The sequence below is a fragment of the Arvicanthis niloticus genome, chromosome 26 (genome assembly GCF_011762505.2).
Source record: "Arvicanthis niloticus isolate mArvNil1 chromosome 26, mArvNil1.pat.X, whole genome shotgun sequence".
In the NCBI taxonomy this organism is placed as follows: Eukaryota; Metazoa; Chordata; class Mammalia; order Rodentia; family Muridae; genus Arvicanthis; species Arvicanthis niloticus.
The window spans coordinates 25,342,232-25,363,810 of NC_133434.1; the positions used below are offsets into that span (position 1 = coordinate 25,342,232).

Consider the following 21,579-nt stretch of genomic DNA (forward strand, 5'->3'; position numbering starts at 1 on the left):
CTATGCTGGCACAGATGGCACATGTATGAAGCTGTCCCCACCACACCCTTTCTCAGCCAATGATGGGCCCTCTCCACTCTCTTGTCTTCAGCTGTCTTAGATGGCTTCTCAGGGCCCCTAGGCAGAACCAATTGCAGCCTCTTCCAGAGGTACGGGGCCTCTCTTCTGTTAGCACTCAGCACAAATTACCCCCAGGTCCTTGGAGAAGCCTCACCCCACACCACCTATAGGTTTCAGAACATTTGCATCTTTTGAGAATCGATTCACTTCTGAGACCCACCTGGCAGAGCCTGAGGAAATGAGGGTGCATTGATCAACTTTGATCACTGAGCTCTAAATGGTCAATATTCACAGGGAAGACTTGACCAAAAGGAATCCTGTCAATTCCGAGGAAAGTAATCTGGTTAGGAAACAGAATTTTACAACACATGGATCATGATGAATGGGCAAGCTTTTTTTTTTTCCAACCCACAGAGGAAAAGTGACCTTTGGGGACCAAGCACAGCGTGGTCAAAAGTTGATATGGGGCCACGCATGGCAGGTTCTAGGATCCTGAATTGGGCAGTTTGGCTGAGGTGTAGCAATGGTAAAACATTGGAAAGAGGCTGCAATGAAATTTTGAGATCTAAAATACGGAAAGGCACGATGACCTGTGTGTACTCCCTCAGGCGTTGCATTTCAGATCTGTCTAAGCAAAGGCAAGACTAGGCTTTCTTGCTTGGTCTTCCCAGTAGGACTGCAGAGCTCAAACCCGCAATTTTAGGCAAAACAAGCTGCCTCATTGCCCTGCATTTTGCTTGTTCAGTCTCTTCAGCAACAACAAAGAGACGATGATAGGCTCCCTTCTAACTTAAGCAGAAGACCTGCGTGAGAGGCTTGGTTTCCAGCACCGGTTTGTGCCTCGGTGCCTCCGTGCCTCCATGCCAGGGATAGCAAGGGTGGGGGTTGGGCCTTTCTCGCCACTCTAATTGATCCTCCATGTGCTAGCTCAAAAGCCAGAACAGAGCGGACTCAACCGGCTAGTGGCAGCCAGAAAATATGGGTGGAAAGAAAGTAGCTTTCATCCCTACGGCCTTACTACTCACAGATATTTTCAAACATAGGCAAAAGTAGAGAAATGATGTCGTGATCCCTGAATCCCCACTACCTAGCTAGCTTCAGGTATCTCCTCCAGGCCGACCTGACTTCATTAAACCGTCTCCCACCACCCAGTTTAAAACAGGATGTGGGCGGCATGGTGGAGGAGGCACCGCGGGAGAGCAGGTTCCAAGTTGCATCACTGGTGGCTGGGAGGATGAGGAATGGTGAGGGGCGTCTTAGGGCTGGGAGTCGGGCTCACCCCTCGTGGGCCACCCCCGCCCCCGCCTCGCGCGCGCGCAGGGCAGGGGCGGGACCTGAGGGCGGGGCCCCAGAAGGGCGGGGGGCGGGGGGGCGCTACCCTAGTGACTCAAGGCGCTTGCGGCTGGGCGCAGAACGCCAGTCTCTCTCTGCAACGCCGCGTGTGACTGCTCCGCAGCAGAGGTGGGTGCCTGCCGCTGCCTTCGCCCCGCCGCTACCGCTAACACCACCGCCACAATGCCCAACTTCGCCGGTACCTGGAAGATGCGCAGCAGCGAGAATTTCGACGAGCTCCTCAAGGCGCTGGGTAAGCTGGTGCGGAGGGTATGTTCGGTCTGTTAGAAGCAGCTGCGAGGCGCACCAGTCCCAGAGAGGGTGGCCTGGGGAGGTTCAGGCAGGAGGGAGTCAGTGGAGTGATGAATCTCTGTTTCTTTTGCGGTCCCTCCACCCCCAAATCCGAATCTCAGAGGAGAACGGACTCCGGACCCAAGGGGTTCAACTAACGTTTGCTGGACATTTGGCGCCTTTCTCGACGGTTCCATCTTTATCTCGTGCTAGATCACAACGAGGAGCAGGGACTTTAAACTGGGGCGTCTTTGAGACCAGATCTTGCTATGAAAGCCCTGGGTAACTCAGGAAAGCCACTTGCCATCTTTAAGCCTCAGTTTCTCTTCTCGAAAACCCAAGGGAGGGCAGAGACAAGTGGGACTAATTTAAGAGCCCGTCTAAAGCCAGAGGATTTGAGAAGTGCCAAACAGGTCTGGGGCAGGGTCGGAGGGGACCAGTGGGTGAGGACCGGCGACCCAAGCCTGTGCTTCCTTGCGCAGGTGTGAACGCCATGCTGAGGAAGGTGGCAGTGGCGGCTGCGTCCAAGCCGCACGTGGAGATCCGCCAGGACGGGGATCAATTCTACATCAAGACATCCACTACCGTGCGCACCACGGAGATAAACTTCAAGGTCGGAGAGGACTTCGAGGAGGAGACAGTGGATGGACGCAAATGCAGGGTGAGGCCCCAGAGACCGCACCTCCTTCCCGGGTACCCCTTAAAACCCTTGACCCGCTCGCTGCAGGGTGTGTCACGGGAAGTTTGTGTGACCTAATGGTCCTGGGCTCAGGAGAAAGCTCTACCCCGGTTCCCCTCATACTATCCCCTGGGCACCGAGAGGCGCGCGCTTTGAGCTCTGGTGGCTGTGTGGTCCAGGCTGTGGTTAGCGCCTCGCTAGCGGCGCCTTAGGCGCAAGCTCTGGCAGCCTGGGTAGAGGTTCCTAGGACCGCTGCTGCCTCCTGTTCTGCGCAGCTGCCGAGTTACCTGTCATAGGTGGAGTAGCTGATCTAGCATCCCGCCCCCTGGGTCCCTGGACTGTAGGGGAAGGATTCTGATCCAGTTGCACAGCCCAGATCGCCAGTCATCTCTTCCTGCCCTTCAGTGTGCAACGGAGGTCTTTAAGGGAACGGTAAAATTCTTTCAAAAGTAAAAGCAACGCACGTTTTAGTTCAGACAATGTACTAAATGTCCTTTCTAAATCCTCAAGGGCGAAAGACAAGGAGAAATGGGTAGGGAGAGAGGGGAAGAGAAGGGGGAGGAGAAAAGAAGAAGAGAGGGAAGGAAGGGGGAGAAGGGAGCCAGGAAGAGAGCGGGAGAGAGGGAGGGAGGGAGGGAGGGAGAATGATTTATGAGAAGTTGTGGCTTGCTATGTAGCCCTGACTAGGCTAGCCTGCAAGTCTCCATGTAAACCTGGTGACCTCAGACTCCAGATGCTCCTGCCTCATTCCCTGCAGATCTGGGCCACCACTATATCCAACAAGCAAGAGAGGAGTTTTGTTGTTGTTGTTTGTTTGTTTTGTTTTTGTTTTCATTTTGCTTTGTTTTTTCCTGAGACATGAGCCAAAGGCTGAGTAAATAGTCTGGACTTTGCATTGCTGGCTTTATTTGTAACACTTTCAGTGCTATCACATCTAAAAAGGATGTCCCCTTTCTCCATCATGGGTTTTGTGGTTGTTGTTTAGGCATTTTGTTTTCTTGTTTGGTTGGTTGTTTGAGACAGGATCTCACTCTATATAGCCCAGGCTGGATCTGAGTTGCTTCTATCCTCCCGTTTCCTCCTAGAGTTAGCTAGTGTCACAGAGTCACCATATCCGGCTTCACAGAGTCAACACAGCCAGCTTTCCCAGTGTTCTCAAATATTTACAAATGATGCCAAATATTGTGGCACATTCCCTTAATCCCAGCACTCCAAAAGCAGAGACATATCTCTGTGAGCTCAAAGATAGCCAGACCTACACAGTGGAAAATTTTGCTTTTTGTAATGTAGCAAAGTTCTAAAGAATGGGAAATTACTTCTTTTCTCTTTCCTGAGCCCATACCTGTCTGATCCAGTTGTGACTCTGGTCACCATGTTTGGAAGGACAGAGAGACACAGCCCAGTTGTACAGATACAGGCTCACTCATAAGACAGTCTTTGCCCATCAAATTTGATCCCCGCTTGAAGCTAGTGAAACCTGAGGTTCATGTCACCACATTGTTTGAAAAAACGACAAAACCAAAAAAAAAAAAAAAAAAAAAAAAACCCAACAACCAACAAAAAGGACATGGCTGGAACAAAGCTCAGTGGTTGCTTAGCATGTGCCTAGCATGTGATGGGCCCTGGGTTCAATCTTTAGCATCAGCAGAGGAAAAAAGAAAAAACAGAATAGAGTGGAGAAGGAAGGGTGTCTACTGGAGGGGTTGGTTTGACCAGAGGCAGGGCTCAATTTAGAGGCATCTATCTAACCCTGGCGACTGCCAGAGAGGACAATTCTGATTTAAGAACAACAAAAGAATCATGTAACACCCTGGAGAGAGTGAGGCTTAAAAAATCCCGTCCCCTCCTCCACCCCTTGTCTAATGAAGGAGTCCCATGTGTCAGTTAAAAAGTGATTATGCTTACATTCAGCGCCTCCCAGCCTAGCTGTATCTCACTTTGCTGTGGGCAGACACTGGGGAAGCTATAGGGACACTCCCTTTTCCCTGTTCACCTCCAACCCCTTGAAGAACCTTCAAATTGGCTTGATTTTTTAAAAAGTGTTTCTAGAAGGATGTAACCTGAAAAGTGGGAACATCTTTATCCCAGAGACAGACACCCCAGTTTACTAGAGCAGGCTGTGTGCTATTCTGATGAGGAATGCAGAGAAAGAAAGGTGTTAGTCCAGAATCTGGCCATGGAGACCCACCTGCTTGTCTGCCGGCCACCAGAGCAGATGCAAACATAATGTCTCAGCGGTTGTAACATTTTGTGACTCTAACTGAAGTCCAAATAGTTTGGAGAGGTTCACTGTGTTGATAGAAGTGAATCATTGTGTGCTCTGAATTTTATTCCTGGAGACACAAAGCATGCCTAAGTCTTTGCTGCTCCAGCGTGTCTGTGTGTGTGTGATATAAGGTATATTTATGCCTCACAGATCCATGACCAGCACTCCAAATTGTGCTTTACATGGCTCAGCAGAGAAGATGCTGTGCCCTGCTGACAGAGACCGTGTGTTCGGCAATTATTCTCCCGTGTTCTTTGTGTTCCCTCCTGCTGCCGAGACTGTAATTAATATCACTAACGGTTTTCCTGCTTGCAGAGTTTACCCACTTGGGAGAATGAGAACAAGATTCACTGCACACAGACTCTTCTTGAGGGGAATGGCCCCAAAACTTACTGGACCCGAGAGCTGGCCAACGATGAGCTAATCCTGGTAAGGGCCCTTTGGCTCTGAGACAATCCCAGGGTTCCCGTGGTGATCCTCAGAGGTGGGCCACACACATGCTTGTCCTCATGCTCACTGTTTGAGAAAGTCATTTGCCACAGGTTAAAATGTGAGCAGAAAGCTTGGGTGGACAGTTACAACCAGAGGAAATCACTGTTAAATGGTTGGCAGGTGGGTGTGGGAGGGTTACCTGAGAAGGCAGGGTCATATCTGAGATTGGTTTGACTGCCAGCCTTTGTCCAAACTGTTCTATGCCAACCCCAGTGGCAGGTGACACCCAGTCTTCTCTCTGGCTTGGCTTAGAACGCTGGAGCTCTGTGAGACCCCTCAGCTTATACAAAACAAGATCCCCTCCACCACCCATGACCCATTTTGCTAATAAAGTTTCACAAAAATTTATCACATTAGCATTCAAAGCCATACAGAATATTTTTACTCCAGTCTTAAAAATTCTGCTGCCCCCAGGGAGCCAGGCAAAGGACGTTTTGGAAATGTCTGATCATACTGGTGTGGAAAGGTGAGCTTTTTAGGGCCGGAGAAGGCAAGCACTGTGCAGAAGTATGGTGACAGAAACCTTTACGGTTTGTCTTTGTTTCTTTTGGAGTTTTTTTTTTTTTGTTTTGTTTTGTAATTTTTGAGGCAAGGTTCAGGGTAGCCGAACTCAGGCTGTCCTGGAACTCATTTTATGAACCAGGCTGGCCTCCAACTCAAAGATCTGCCTGTCTCTGCCTCCTTTTGACTGAAGTCAAAGGCATGTGTACCATGCCTAGACTAAACAGTTTAAATACCCACAGAAGATGTACCTGGGAAGGTCATGCTTACAGCCTTTTATGTTGTCTGCCCCACTCCAGTAACTTCTGTAATGCAACAGTCTGAAGACTGAGGCAGGAAAGTTAGGAGTTCTAGGCCAATGGGGGCTGTAGAACAAAACCCTGTCCCAAAACAAACAAACAAACAAACAAACAAACAAACAAACAATAAAACAACAAAAACCTGAAGGGTTTAACTTATCCACACCTCCAGTTTTATTCAGAGGAAAGAGGGAGCTGAGAGATAAAATTGCCCCTACTTTCTTCCCCTGTGTTTCTGAACTGACTGATATCTCCCACTCCAGGCTAGAAAAAGAAGAGGCCCTTATGGGTGCCCAGGAACCCTTTTTTTTTTTCATTAGGCATTCTGTTAACCTCACCCCTGTGAGGCTCCCTGACCCCATTATCTAGAGAGACGTTTGTTGAGGAAAGATACCCCATGTGACAGTGACATGGACCTTCTCTGTTCTTCCCAAGCTCCCTCTAAAACTCCTGTTGTTAACGGAGAAATTGAACTACAGCCACTGAGATTCCTTTCAGCCCTAAAATTACACGTTTAGCCTGCAAGAAGACCCTAAATTGAGCTGTTACTTTAAGGATGTTTGATCTCTCCCCCTTCCTTGCCTCCTGTCCTTTGCTAAAATGACTTAACTAGCTTTTCTTTCATGGACAAAGGGCTGGCTTAATTTGCACCCTAGCGAATGTTTCCAGCGGAGGGCTACCTCATGAACTCGGAGACCAATTTGAGGCTGAGACTTGGAAATCTAGGGAAACAGGCACATGAATTTTGTGGGGACCAGAAGTAGCAAAGGAACCGTGAGATGATGATAGAGTTGTTGAAACTAGCTAAGGGTTAAGCAGGATTTCAGTTTACACTGAAAAGGTGGGATTTTAGTCACCTCTGGAATACTGAGAAGCTGGAGACACAGGCTAAATGTCAGTGAAGGACTCTGCCACACTTTGTCCCTTCCTACCCCCACTCGGCAGCTCCTCCCAGGCATCCTTCCCTGGCTCAGCGAACATATATACAAGCCTCAAAGGGAGCATTAATTCTTGGCATCTGAGATGTGAAATGTGGGCTTTTTTTCCAAGGGTTATTATCGTTAATAAATCTAAAACGTTGGGAGATGTAATCTTCGTGTAAGGAGAGGTAAGTAACTTTAGTTTAGTTGAAATAAGTGTCCCCAGAGCCAACAGTAAATTGCCACGGGCTGTAAATCATCTTCCTTTGAAAACTGAGTATACTCCCTCACACTGCTCTGGAATACTCCATGGAGTTCTTTCTGGAACCTCTGAGCGAGCATAAATGTTTCCAATGGAGGCAGGAAAGGGCTTTTCAACTGGAGTTAGATACGTGAGGATTTTGTCCCATGTCATGAAGCCATTTTTTTCGCCTAAGTAAGCTCCAGAGACCTATGTGGCAATAGACTCAAGGAACTCTGGGAAATCGGCATGGTTCTTAGGGAGAAAGATCTAAGAAGTAGATTTATGAAGGGAAATCGACTCCATCCCAATCCCCAACACGTGCCCAGGACATAGAATATCTGCATGCCTCATTAATGGGAAAGGCGGTAGACACAAAGCTCTTAAAACTGCTCATCTTGTTGGAACTCCCTAATAATCACTATATGCAGGAAATATTTCTGGGGAGCATGTGATTCCTTAGCCAATATCCTAAGAGCATCTGGTCACTGAGGACTCCAAGAGTAAGGATGTAAAACATATCCCATTCTTACATTGATTAAAATCAAACAATAGGACTGATAGAACATTTGCCTAGTTCAGACCCTGGATTCTATCCCAACATAGCAAGATAAATAGATAGATTTTTAAAATCTAAAAAACTTGACGTAACTAAACCCTTAGCACAATAGTTTTAGCTTCTCTTGAATTGCCAGCTGTTTAGGAAATCAGAAAGACAAAGTTCTTTCAACACATAAACATACAAATGTACCCACATCAAGACTGCCAACAGGGGAGGTTTTGTCTTTGGTTTTGTTTGTTTGTTTGTTTGTTTAACTTTTATGTGAATGGGTGCTTTGTCTGCATGTTGTCTTTGTACAGTACGTGTGCCAGTGCCTGTGAAGGCCAGAGGAGGGTGTTGGATCCTTTGGAACTGGAGTTACAGACACTTGTAAGCTGCCACATGGGTGTTGGGACTCAAACCTGGTCTGAAAGAACAGCCAGCTCTTAACTGCTGAGCCATCTTTCCAGCCTTTTTTTAAAAAAAGATTTATTTATTTTATTTATATGAGTACACTGTAGCTGTCTTCAGACACACCAGAAAAGGGTCTTAGATCCCATTACAGATGGTTGTGAGCCACCATGTGATTGCTGGAAATTGAACTCAGGACCTCTGGAAGAGCAGTCAGTGCTCTTAACCGCTGAGCCATCTCTCCAGCCCTCCCTTTCCAGCCTTTTTGGTCCCTTTCTTCCCCCCACATAGGCACTGCTTTCTCTGTTCTGACTGTGAGAGTCCCAGGAGAGCAGACCTGTGAGTAATTGGTGTTTGGGGAATTTGAGACATCTTACTTATACAGGTGCTACCATTTCAGGCACCAGAAGAAAAATATCCCTTTCCATCTGTGGAAGGATTTATATCCTCCATCTAGCCAACAAAGAGTCGTAGAATCTTACCTGGAAAGCGCCCTCAGAATCATCTTGTTCAAAGTTCCTTTTCCCCTCAACCCTGAGCAGGCCAAGAGAGGGAGCGCCTTGCCCAGCTATGGCTACAGAGCGGTATCAGAAGGTGGATGCTCTGTTCGAGGGCTCTCATCTAGGCTCTCATCTAGGACTAATGTTTTAGTTTAGAGATGATGAGTCTTCTAGCTATGCTTCCACATCCATGCGTGTTTGTTATAGGAACCCTGCAGAGACCAAACTGCTCAAATGCTCAAGTTGCTTGTATAAAATGGTGTAGCTTTTGGCCTACATACAGCCTCCTGCCTTGTTCCGAGTTTACAGTCATCCCTAGCCATATAAATGCCATGCAAACATGTTATACTCTGTTGTCTAAGGAAAATAACATGAAAAGCAGTTGTGCATGTTTAGGATGTATGCAGGTTTTAAGTGAATATTTTTAATCTGTTTTTGGTTGAGTGTGAAGGTATAGAACCCATGTGTACAGAGAGCAGGCTGTCCCCACCTCAGGCTGTTGTCTCCCGAGCTAGATGGCTGCCTCCCAGAATGCAGTTCTGTCTTTTCTCCAAAGCACAATCTTTCTGGCTGCAGCCGTCCAAGCCCTTCACTCACTTGCAATCACTTGAAAGGACACAGAAGCACCTTCAGAAATATCCGGAGTGATGTTCATCTCCCTTCCGTCTCACTTCAAAACTAAAGCTAGGAAATTCACATGTCTTACGCCAGCAGTCATAGGTCCTGGAAGCAAAGGAGAACCGTATATAAGATAATCCTATGCCCTAGTTACCTCTCTGCTGAGAGGGAGCTTAGGGCAGAATGTCTGCTCCGTGCCCTGAGCACTCAGCATGAGCACACAGCTCCAGAGTTAAGGTCTTATATGAAGCTTTGTTAACCAGGCAGTCACTCATCTCGTTGGTGAAATGCTTTAAATATTTTTGCACAGGCATCTGTCTTGATTGGTTTTCCTTTTCTTTTCTGGGCAGACATTTGGCGCCGATGATGTGGTGTGCACAAGAATTTATGTCCGGGAGTAAAGGTGGCCAGCTTGTTCTTGCGTTCATGACAGGATGCAAGTTCCCCTGAGGAGTATGCCGTGGTCCCACACTGCCAGTGGGTCTTTTCTCCACTCACCTCTCCCCCGTGAATATTAGGCAACCCCATTTCCCCTATGACAATGTTGTAGTGCCCTACCCTCAGGCCCCGTTGCCTTGTGCATCCCTGGTTTGGCATTTGCATGATTGTACCAGTCATTAAACTGGTTGGACACACATCTACAGGCTCTTTATTCGAGAGGCGGCTGCTTCTGTTTCAGCGTGGGAGTTAAAGAAGTGTTGGCCTGTGTCAAGTTTTCATCTTGGCCATAATGCACAGAACATCCATCAGCAGACACAAGCAGAATTAGTCATGAATGATGGTTTCTAGGAGGAAAAGGGCAACACAATGCAAGGCATTTATAGGGTCAGGACAAGGAAAAACAGCAAAGGAAGATGAGGCCCTCCAAACCTAACAACGGAGGGAGACTTACTATTCCTAAGCCTAATTAAAGTCAGAGGGAGGGAGAGGTCAACACACGTTTGAGAGTTGCAGCCCAATGGAGGGGCCCTGGATATGAAGAACACTGCTATTGTTTTAAAAAAAAGCCAGGCGTGGCAGTGGTGGTAAGTGCCTTTAATTGAAGTACTCTGAGGGTCCATGCAGGAGGATCTCCGTGAGTTTGAAGCCAACCTGATCTATGTAATGAGTTTCAGGACAGCCAGGATAACACAGACAGACCCCAGGGCAGTACAGTCGAAAACTCAGGTTTGAACATGGAGAAGAATCCTGCTCTCTCTTCGCTCAGTACTATTCATTTTGTCCATTGTGCAATGGACACTAGAACATGGAGGACCAGTTTGGGGCCATGGAGGGGATCCTGTTAAAGATACTCCTTCCCAGGCCGCAGCTAGACAGTCGGTGCATCTCAGCAGGCAAATACAGACAATAGCTTTCACACTTGCCAATATTTACTTTTGGAAAATAGGTAAATTTCACCCTAAAAGCTAGGGGCTGGGGAAGCAGCTCAGTTGGCAGAGTTTTGCCTAGCGTGTGTGAAGCCTTGTGTTTGATCTCCAGTGTAGTATAAACAGGGCACAATGGGAAATGACTGGAATACCAGTAATGAGAAGGAGGAAAAAGACTCAACTACACGGCAAGTTTGGAGACCAGCGTGGGATAAATATATAAGGCAATCTTTACAAAGAGAGATGACTAGGGGAATCTGGCATCCCTGGCCCCATACCCCTCCAGGACAGTTGCTGGCTCAGCAGCTTCCAGTACCCCTTCCCTCCCCCAAACCCCATTCTTGTCTCTGAGGTCACTTACCTGATGTATTTGTCTTCCCGCCTGAAGCCCTTGGGGCTCTCAGCAAGGCTGGGTCAGAGTGTTGGAGCCTGGAAAAGGCCAGGAGACCCTCAAGCATTCATACTGTGTTGAGGTAGACATCTAAGGCTCAGGGGCCCCATCCAAGAGTAAATGGGGACACATTTATAGGAATCTTCACACCTCTCAGCCCAAAGCTCCAAAGCTCCACCTTGTTCCTAGGAGACTATGTGCCTCTCTAAAGATATTAATGCCTACACCTGTGCCCATCCTAAGCCCATGCTTGTGATCTCATCCATGGCTTTCCCTAAAACACTGTTCCCTACGGTTTCGATATCATCAGGTATTGATGTGTCAAGTCGGGCCAGAATCTGGGTCAGAGTCAGGAGGAAGCCTGACGCTCCGCTACGTTTTGTCTCTGGAGTCCTGACATACCTATGTTTATGCCCAGAGCCTCCTAAAGTCCCTAATACAAACAACTTCCCTTCCTGCTCTACTCCAGTGCACATGGGACCAGAGTACAGGCAACATGCGATCACCTCCATTCTGCGAACCTGTGTCCTCTGCCCCTGTCCAAGTCAATACTCTTTGCCCTAAGGTACAGAGTAGAATACTGTGGGGGAGAGGCTGCTCTGAAGCTTCTTTGGGGACAGATGGGGAGAGCCTTGAAGATGGAGAGGTCCCAGATTGATATGCAATGGATAGGAAATATACTCCCCTGAGTGGAGGTGAGCTGGTCACACTGGAGACTCGTGTGTTTGAATATTATGAAAACTCTACCCAGTAGGTACTAGCTACACATAGCCAACATGAAGGGGCCAAGCAAGGCCTCATACACTGGTGTCTTCCTCTTCCCGGGTTCCTGCTGCTTCTCTGTCTTCTACACATCTGAATTTGCTCCATAAGGGCAGGACTGGCTACAGAAAGGTTGAAAGGGCCATCTATTCCTCACTCTGGGAATCAGGCTACTTCCATGGGACATGTCACATAGATCACATGCTTCTTTTAGATTATATTTCACAGGGGATGAAGAATAAATCAGAGTGAAGGCAGCTGCAGCCCTCATTGGCTTGACAGCCAGCAGGCATAGGTAGGGACATTTGGATGACAAGATGAGGTAAGATTACCAGTTGATCACATAGAGCACCTGGTGTAGACTGCATCTCTTGAATAGTATTGGTTTTACAATATAATTGATTTTACATTTTTCAGATAAAGATACGTTGTTTCTCATTCCCTCATGGAATACCTACCTCCCATTAGGTATGTCCTATAGGGATGTAGGATGCCATATTTCCCCAATCTCCTCTCTTAAGGAAACAAAAACCCAGATTTTCTTTTGTCTTTTCTTTCCTTTCCTTTCTTTTCTTCTTCCTTTTCTTTGAGACTGTGACAGATGGTATAAATGTATTGCATATGACATATAATATTTATGTTTATTAGTTACTTTTATTTGGGCTTATGTTTTCAGAGGGTTAGAGTCCCTGATGGCAGAGCAACAGTGTGGTGGCAAGAACAGCTGAGGGCTCACATCTCCAATGGTGACTAGGAGGCAGAGAGGCAGATGGGGAATGGCCCACCCCCAGTGGCACACCTCTGTAGGGATGATATTTAGAAAATGGCAAGCGGTTAGCTTGTTCCCAGGCAGCCACCACGTTCCTGCTGCTCCTCGGCTCTGGCTAGCTAGATGCGCAGGCCTTGGCACCCACGAGACACAAAGCTCAGCTGAACCCCAGACAATATCTGCCATCCTTGCAGTACCCGGTAGAAATGAGACTCCCTTTCCTCTTTTTCTCCCCTCTGTTTCCTCCCTTTCTCTCCCAGATCCACCTCCTATTAGATAATCACCGAGCTCCACTGCAAATATAATGTTCCAGAATAAGTGTCCTGCTACACACCTCCTAATTCTTCCTAAATAGTTCCACCAAGTAGTCAATCAGACTACTTGGCCTATAGTGGCTATAGTGGCCTATGGGGGCCATCTCACTCAAACCACTACAAGATAAAAGATTAAATCTTGTTTTAAGATTTATTAATATTAGGGGGAGCATGAACACTGTGTGGTGGTCTGAGGACTTTTGGGAGCTGGTTTTCTCCTTCCACCCTTACGTGGATGGGTTCCATAGATTGAACTCAGGTCACCAGACTTGCCCAGTAAGCACCATTACCCACTAAATTTGCCTATAAGATATTTTAATCTAAATAAAAAATATCACTATCATGAGAATAATCTCACTAAACATGACATTCTAAACCTGCCTCTATCTTGCTCAGCAATCTCCAGGGTCTGTAGCAGGAAGGTCAGACTCTGGTGTAGCACCCAAATCACTCCATGATTTGACTTCACCAGATAAAATAGAGGAACAAGTCTGGTCTGCTCTGACATGGGTGAACAGAGAACATAGTATGTTAAATAAAAGAAGCAGCTCACAGCAGACCAGTACTGTAGGATTCCATGTAAACTGAGATGTCTAAATTAGGCAAGTCCATGGAGGTGCGAAGTCCATGGTGGTTGTCTAGACTGGAAATGTTTGGGAGAAGAGGGAGTGACAGACCTTTTCTTCTTGGGATGATAAACATGTTTTAAAACCAATGCAGTAATGGTTGCATAATTCCATACACTAAAACCCACTGAATTGTACACTTTAAATGAGTAAGTGGTCTATGCCACCACCATGAACACGCCTGATCTGAATGAGTGAATACAACGACATGAGCTATAGCCATAAAGTGGTCAGGTTTTTCTAAGGGAAGGTACTGACTCCTCAGCTCGGGAACAGTGCAGAAGCTCTCAGCAAAGAAGAGCCACAAGAATGGAGTGTATAACAGTCTAAACTCGGTCTCCAGAAGCTTCTCTGTCAATCCACTTCAACCACCCACTGGATTTCCTTATGCAACTGGCTTAGGTCAAGGGACCACCCTTGAGCCAATCACAACTGATGAATAAATAGTGTGCAGCAGATGGCCAGATATTAGTCATATGACCTTACCTCTAACAAGAGTAGAACCTGTTAGACAGGTAAGAGATGGAAGTGGGAAGGGAATTGGGCAGGTGGGGAGTCTGGTTGGTACCACTCCATTGGCTAAAAATCCCCCGGGAAATTGTTGAACTACTTTGAGCTTTAACTTCTTGCTTTCTGTGAAAGAGCAATGATAGCACTGGAGAGGTGGCTCAGCAGTTCAGTCATCTCTTGTAAGAGGACCCACATGGCAGCTCAAATAATCTGCAACTCCAATTCCACCCGGCCCAAGGTCCATTTCTGGTTTCCCTGAGCACCAAGAATCCTTGTGGTACATATGTACGTACACACAGGTGAACACTCATATACATAAAATAGAAATAAATCTTTAAAAAAGAACATTGGCTGGGTGGTGGTGGTGCACACTTTAGATCCCAGCACTTGGGAGGCAGAGGTAGGTAGATCTCTGAATTTCAGGCCAGCCTGGTCTACAGAGTGAGCTCCAGGACAGCCAGGGCTACAGAGGGAAACCTTGTCTCATAAAAAACAAAACCAAAACAAAATTAAAGAACAGTGCTACTCGGCATGATTGGCAGGTGTGTGTGGCCTTAAACTTATGGAGTAGTTTGGGGTTTAAACCCTTTTGGCTTTATGCACAAATCTCTAAAGCTCTCCAGCTTTACATGCCTTAGGGCACTGTCTTTGCCTGTCCTTCCCCCTCTCCTAGAAGTGGAAGCTTTTCCTGTTGGCCTCCGCACTGGACTCATGCTGAAAGCCTGCCTATGCCTGTTTCCTGGTGTGGTCCTGTGCTGTCAGTCCACTTTTTCTAGGCTTCTGTCAATGAATTGTGCAATTCTGCATCTAGGAATGGCAGCTTATACATCCCTGCACCCTATGGAGCTGGGGAAATGGTTGGCTAAAAATCCCTGGGTCATTGGCTGGAGAGCCAACATTTTTTGAGAACAGATGTCATCACTGGAATTGAGGCTGGGACACAAACAGAAAAACCAGAGTCAGAAAATATCCCCCAAGGTAGTCACAGCTTCAAACTGTGTCACAAGTTATCAGGCAGAGCCCCAGTCCCACTGAGAAGTGTGTACTGTAGAGGAAACCTCAGGAGCAGGAAGACCTGGAAAGGCCAAACTGATGGACTCTGTCTTTTTCAACCCCTGTGTCCTGGGCCCAAATCTTTGCAGGGACTTGCAAAGACATCTTGTTTTCCCATCCTACATTGTGACTATATTGACCCTGTGACCCAGTTTTGCCCACTGACTCAAGTTGAAGTCTGCTAAATTGCATGGGGAAAAGACTTCTTCTTCCTGAGAGAGGAGAGCCTGAGAAACTAATTTGGTTACTGCCCCTAAAATTATTTACTCCTGTAAGGTTGTGATGCTTGGAGCTGATGCAGCCATCTTGGGACCATGAAGAGATATCCCCAAGGCTCTCAAGAGGAGCCGGACAAGAGACGCAGACACTGCAGCCCCGACTTCTCTTTAAATGTATAAGCATGTCTTCTGTTGCTTAAACCAGTCAGTTATTCAGATATTTCAGCTTCAGGAGTTACAGCTGATAGTGTTCATGACTGACTGATACACCATGCACCATAAAGAACGCTGGCAACAGTGGTACCACATTCCCATAATCCCATCACTACTGTACTGAGGATCACATATTGAAGCCAGAATGGTCTACATGGCCAGACCCTGTCTCAAAAACACTTAAGACCCTTTTATTAGTGATGACTGATGACACCAGGCTGTATTGTTAACACTCTGACCAAAAGCAACTTGGGGAAGAAACACTTCCAGGTCACAGTGCATCACTGAGGGAAGTCGAGGAGCTGAAGGAACCGAAGACTGAAGGAGCCTGGAGCAAAAATCATGGAGGAATGCTGCTTGCCGATCCTCCCAGCTCGATTCTTTATGTAGTCTGGGCCCACCTATCCAGAGATTGTGCTGTCCACAGGGGGCTGGGCCCTCAATCAACAGGACAATTCCTTTCATACAGCCACAGGATAATCTGATCTGGACGATCCCTAGTTGAGACTCCCTCTGATAGGCGAAGCTAACTAAGGCAGACATCCTAGGCAGAAAGGAAAGTAATGTTAAGCCATTTTATAGATGTTACAGCCTTATTCATATGTATTCTAACATCCTTCCCAAGCTCCTCCTCTTCAGTTCCCTTTGTCACCATGGTAGCCAACATTTCATAGCATACAGGCAGGATGCTACCAAAGGAAAGGTGGGGTAGCAAGTCTACAGATTCAGCCTTCATTCTGTTGGTCCCCACCTACTCCTTTCAGAGCCGCCTGTCCTCGGGGGAGTACCCCCAGGGATTTTTTTCCCTTCCTTCTCCATTCTTAGCTGTAACTACCCATTAGTGTCAGGGAAGTTCTCAGATCTTGTCAAAAAAAAAAAAAAAAAAAAAAAAGCCCATCGCTTGCATCTATGCAATGTCTAGGAAATTGTGCTCCAAGATAAAAGAAATGCGGGATGTCAGTGGGTAAAAATTAATATTCATTGAGTTCCCAAAGGGCTAGGTAAAAAAAAATCAGGATGGATCTGAACTCACCTGGGACTACAAAGACATCAATTTCATGGGCAGTTGCATTTATCTGGAAGCATCAGAGCCTCTTCTCTTTTAAAGCATCTCTAGGTGTGGACATTTGGGACCCAGGAGGAGAAGTGAGTGGCCCTTGGTCCTTAAGGTTCTTGTTAAGGTCAAGGGGATTTCTTCTGACTATTGTTGAAATCTTCAAATATAACAAAAGCAGAGAGACACCATGGGATTCCCCACGTGCCTGCTGCCCAGCTGCCACAATCATCCAGGCCAATCTTGCTTTATCTACTCTCTCCCTTTCCAGGTTATTTTTAAGCAAATTGTAGACATTTTAAGATTTCGCTTATAATCTTCCGGTATGTATCTCTAAAAGTTACGGGTTCCCTTGACAATAGATAGCTGCATTACCATGGCACCTTAAAAGTTACTAATAATAGCAAGTCCTGCTATCTTCAAATACCTTTCCAATATTTACATTTGCTTGATTGTCTCATGGCTTGCTTTTACCTGTTTATTCAAACCGGGATAGAAATAATCACACGCCAGGATCTGCCATGTCCCACTGATCTCTCTATCCCTCTCCTCCTCTGCTTTGTCTTGGTCAGCTTGTTCTAGTCTCTGAAGACACACTGGTTGGCTGTGCTGTCTTGCTTCCATAGTCTGAATTCGGTGTTTACATTTCTTCAGCACTATTTAAAGTAATCAGCACGTTGTGGGCTAGGGACAGAGCTGGGGGGGGGGGGGGTAGACTGTTTGCCTGCCATATGCAAGGCCCTAGGGTCAATCCCCAATACCACATCTTTGGTAGGAAAATAAAGCATAAATTCTAGACAAAGAACAAATTTTCCCATCCAAGAACTTACCAGGCCTGACCTTGCTTAGCCTCTGAGCTCAGATGAGAGGTGTGTGTGATTAAGTAATTATTCTGTAAATATCATATGCTGTGTTTGTGATGATTGGGTGATTTAGCAAGTCACCTACCAGGCTTGGAGGAATTTACTTAATCAAAAATAGATGACAGTTACAAGTTTATCCTACTGTGTGTTTCCATAGGGGAGGTAAGCTCATCAGTCATGCCGAGTGGAGGGAAGTGGCTCTGGGAGGTGGAATGTGACCAAACCCTCAGAACAGCTGCATTCAAGGAAGGTGGGATGTGGAGATTCTAGCCTTTTTTTTTTTTTTTAATGGTTTCAAAATATGTGTTTCAATACACATGTGCATAGCCACACACACACACACACACACACACACACACACACACACACACACAGCCATTGAATCATGAACTAGAAAAACCGTAACGAAAAGTAAGAACACTGGGAAAGTGGGAGGGGATGAACTTTTCAGAGGCTGTGAAATGAAGTTGAGAGCAAGAATAGATTCAGAAAATGTGATCGGGCCCGCTCGTTTGTTTATTTATTTATTTCTTTAATGGATGTGGTGGTGAGGGTCAGTTCACAGAGCTCTGGCTGCCCCGGCCCCCTCGGAACCTCCAGCTTCACATCTGTGCTCCAGGAAGGTTGCCAAGCTGGGCTTGGCTGCATATGAAGCACCAGGGACCACCAAGTCCAGGAACAGGAAAAGGGCTCAGTCCCTACCACAGGCCACACGCTGGAGCTCTCTGCAGACAGAGGAATGTAGGCGATTAAACTGATGTGGGAAGATATGGTCTAGTTTGGTGTAAAAAATAAGAATGATCTATCTGCTCAGTGCTTTCCAGAGGCAGAAAGCTTCTCTGTCCTAGAAACCATACACAACGCCATTCATAGCATTTACCTCTGAAAAGAGCCCATTTTACTCTGATTTTACACTGTAGGATTCATTCGTCATGTTGCCTTAAGACAGATGTTTAATTTAAAAAGAGATTCTGGGATGGAGTATAGCCAGGAGTAAACACTTGCTGAAGTATGCTTGAGACCCTGAATTCAGTTCCAGTACCAATAAATAGATAAATAAAGTAAGCAGTACTAAAAGATCCTGGCTGCACGTGGTGGCACACACCTGTGATCCCAGTCCTTGGGAGGCAAGAGAATAACTTTGTGTTTGAGGCCAGCCTGGGCTACATAGCAAGCTCCTGTCTCTAAAACAGAACCAGGAATGGGAAGACAGCTAGGTGGGCACAAGTGCTTGTGGTGCAAGCCGAGTAGCAGGGTCTGATCCCCAGAACCACCGGTGGAAGTGGAAAACCATCTCCTAAAAGCTGTCCTCGGACCTTCATATGTGCACCATGGTGGGTTGCATCCTCCTCAATGCGTGCATGCGCGCGCACACACACACACACACACACACACACGTCATGCACATACACACAACATACATAATAATAATAAATAAGACTGAAAAATAATTTAAATAAAGCCAAAGAAACAAACAAAAAGTACAAGGTTCTGATGATGGGCTGGGATCTGAAGGAGTGTGCATACTGTGTGAGATACACAGCATCCCTGACATTGTCTGTGTTTCACTCTGTAGAGGAGACACTGGGGCTCCAAAAGGAAGTCTCCCAATTTATGAACAGCACTCTGGATACGACTCTGCTGAATGAAGACCCAGTGGTCCTGACCTTCTTAGTTATACAGAACATGAAACAATTTCCTGACTGTGATTGCCAAAGACCATATTGATGGTTTAATGTTACCAAATAACTTTTCAGAGGAAGAAACATACCTTACTTGAGTAGCAGAGGTAGGCAGATCTCTGTAAATTTAAGGCCAGCCTGGTCCAACTGAATAGGTTCTATTTCCAGACCCATTTTACAGATGATAAAACTGAGGGTTGGGAAGGTTAAATAATTTATGACATGAATAAAAGTTGTGATTCAGACCTGTATCTGCAGACAAGGAGCAGAGAAAGAAAGGAAGTGGTAGAAAGGTAGATGTGCGCATTGGTGTCCTCGGGACTGCTGTTCCGTAGAGCTGTCATTGCCTGACATGGCAAGGCTCCTGGGGGCCTTTCAGAGGGAAAAGTCAGCCATACAGCCCAGCCTAGCTCTGCTGAGCCGCTACCCAGCCTCCTCTCCACAATATATTTCTTCTGCTGAGGTTGACAGGTATCCAGTTTCATCCAAAGCCTTGTGCTCTGGGGTCTGGTTTTCATCAGGCGCTTTTACTGAGCCCTCAAGCAGCTGCCTGGCAGCCTTGGGGAGGCCTAAACAGAGACTGATATCTTTCCGTGCCCAGGCCTCCTCGAGAAGGCTCCAGGTCTCCAAATCCAGCCTAGGGTGTTCAACCTGAGGTCTCCTTTAAGATGTCTCCAGAACTAGATGAGGCGAGGCAAGGCAGGCAGGAGGTGAGTGGACCATACCAGCTGACTGCAGATGGACAGAGCCCCCATCCCTCTGTGGTCACTTTGGGATGCTTTGGGGAGTGACACGGAGGCAGACACAATAACTAACCTATTCACTTCCCATGCATGGAATCCGTCCAACCTATGTGTGTCCCCTGCCAGATCTGTGAGGGCAGTTTGACATACTCCCCAGGCTCAGAAAAGGGTTCAAAGCCAGACAAGGAGACCTGTAAAGAATCACAACAGACAGCTACAAAGCCAGGGTACAGGAAAGAGTCATGGTTTTATGGGTCATGGTAGGCAGAGAGAGAGAGAGAGAGAGAGAGAGAGAGAGAGAGAGAGCGCAGACATTGCTGACATACAAAAGAAAAACCGTGTGGTTGATTTTGCAGGGCTTGGCATTGGTCTGTAGAGCTGCCTTTGTATGAAAGTCACTCTATCCTTTTGTGCAGCTCTGGGTCTGCAGAAATTTGTCTGATTTGCCATCTTTCTTTCTCCTTCTGGATATGAAACTCTTGTACAATTGATACAGTCACTGACTGTCAGTGTACTAAGCTTCATGGCCAGGGAAGGATGCTAGACAGAGCTCGGGTGCCTTCTTTAGTGATCGAGCTGTGCACTAGCTGTTAGGATAAGACCAGTGTTGTGCGGTCATCACTTGTGACCAAGGAGACCCCACGAGACTCTGCCTACAAAGGAAGCCAATCAGAATAATTGAGAAATGAAAAAAAAAAAAAACTGAAATGGAGAGAAAGAGAATTAACCCTGCGTAGACCCTAAGACTTACTCCTGGAACAGCCCAGTCACAAGAACCCATAATTTTCTCCTTTGTTTAACCGACTCTGAATTTTTATGTCTATAATCAAAAGAAACTAGCCGTTATGGAAAAAATGGCTGGGATTCAAGCCAACTGCCAGGGAGACTCTGATGCTTTGAAAAACCAAACCAAGACTTTGAGCACACTCTGGGGGTTCTAAATCCAGAACTGGAGAGAAAATGGGGCCACACTCTGCTTAATCTAGCTCACGGGAACCATCTCTCTGTGCCTCAGGTACTGGAAGCCAGGTGGGGCCAGCCAGGGCCACCGGTATATGAATCTGCCAACCAGCCCCCACCCAGATTATGCTTTATTGAGTAACTGGCCACCAAAACCCAAGCCATAGCAAGACCTGACACTAAAGTAGAGGCCTGGCCAGGGCTGGAAGGCCAGTGAAGGGGCAGTAGGGAGGTCTCAGCTGTGCTTCTGTGGAGTCCAGTGTGCTGATTTATGAGACACAATCTGCTCTTGTTTCCTGAGTGTGGATGGATGGATCCCTCTGCCTAGGTCACCTCTGCCCTCAGACTATCCTACTGTCTTCCAAACTCAGCTCAAAGGTAAGTGTTTCTGGGCAACCTTCCAAGGAATCCCAAATGAAGTTTGCTCATTTTCTATCTTCTCCCAACAAGAAATAAAGTCTGCGTTCCCAGTCCTTGGATCTGGCTTGCTTTATGACTGCTGGGGCATGCAACAGGTGATGCTTGCTGTCTCTGAGGTGAAGTCATACATGGTAAGTGACTCCTGCCTTAGTCACAGGGGACAACACTCTTGGACACACCCATCTTGTAAAAAGTCCAGCTATGCTGAATCCACCGTGCAGGAGAGGTCACAGGTTGGTGCTTTGGTGGTAATCCAGACTGAACCTATTTTGCAGCCAGCCCAGCACCCTCCCCTTATTCTTCAAGTCACTGTCAGCCATTGGGGTCACTCAGCTGAGACCAAGTTATCAGAGAGAAAGAAAGACATACACTCCAGTGCCCTGACCAAACACATGGCCATTTTATGTCTCCATGTGTTAGAGTAGTAAGTGGAACAACAGACTTGAGTGCCCCACATCATTTGCTGTGTTGTGAGATGAGATC

General features: G+C 46.8%; 1 protein-coding gene across 1 annotated transcript; it reads left to right on the top strand.

The window, feature by feature from the left end:
- Positions 1-1,453: 1,453 nt before the first annotated feature.
- Positions 1,454-9,788, top strand: Crabp1 (cellular retinoic acid binding protein 1). Its single transcript, XM_076925268.1, has 4 exons — positions 1,454-1,645; positions 2,166-2,344; positions 4,944-5,057; positions 9,502-9,788. Exons 1-4 carry the CDS (start codon positions 1,576-1,578, stop codon positions 9,550-9,552), a joined length of 414 nt encoding a protein of 137 aa, XP_076781383.1. The 5' UTR covers positions 1,454-1,575; the 3' UTR covers positions 9,553-9,788.
- Positions 9,789-21,579: the final 11,791 nt, after the last annotated feature.

What these genes read in the sequence shown, in the direction of transcription:
- Crabp1 (XM_076925268.1), top strand. Translation starts at nt 1,576, where the DNA reads ATGCCCAACTTCGCCGGTACCTGGAAGATGCGCAGCAGCGAGAATTTC. An exon ending in CGAGCTCCTCAAGGCGCTGG is followed by an intron (nt 1,646 to 2,165) that starts GTAAGCTGGTGC and finishes TTCCTTGCGCAG; the next exon opens with GTGTGAACGCCATGCTGAGG. An exon ending in TGGATGGACGCAAATGCAGG is followed by an intron (nt 2,345 to 4,943) that starts GTGAGGCCCCAG and finishes TCCTGCTTGCAG; the next exon opens with AGTTTACCCACTTGGGAGAA.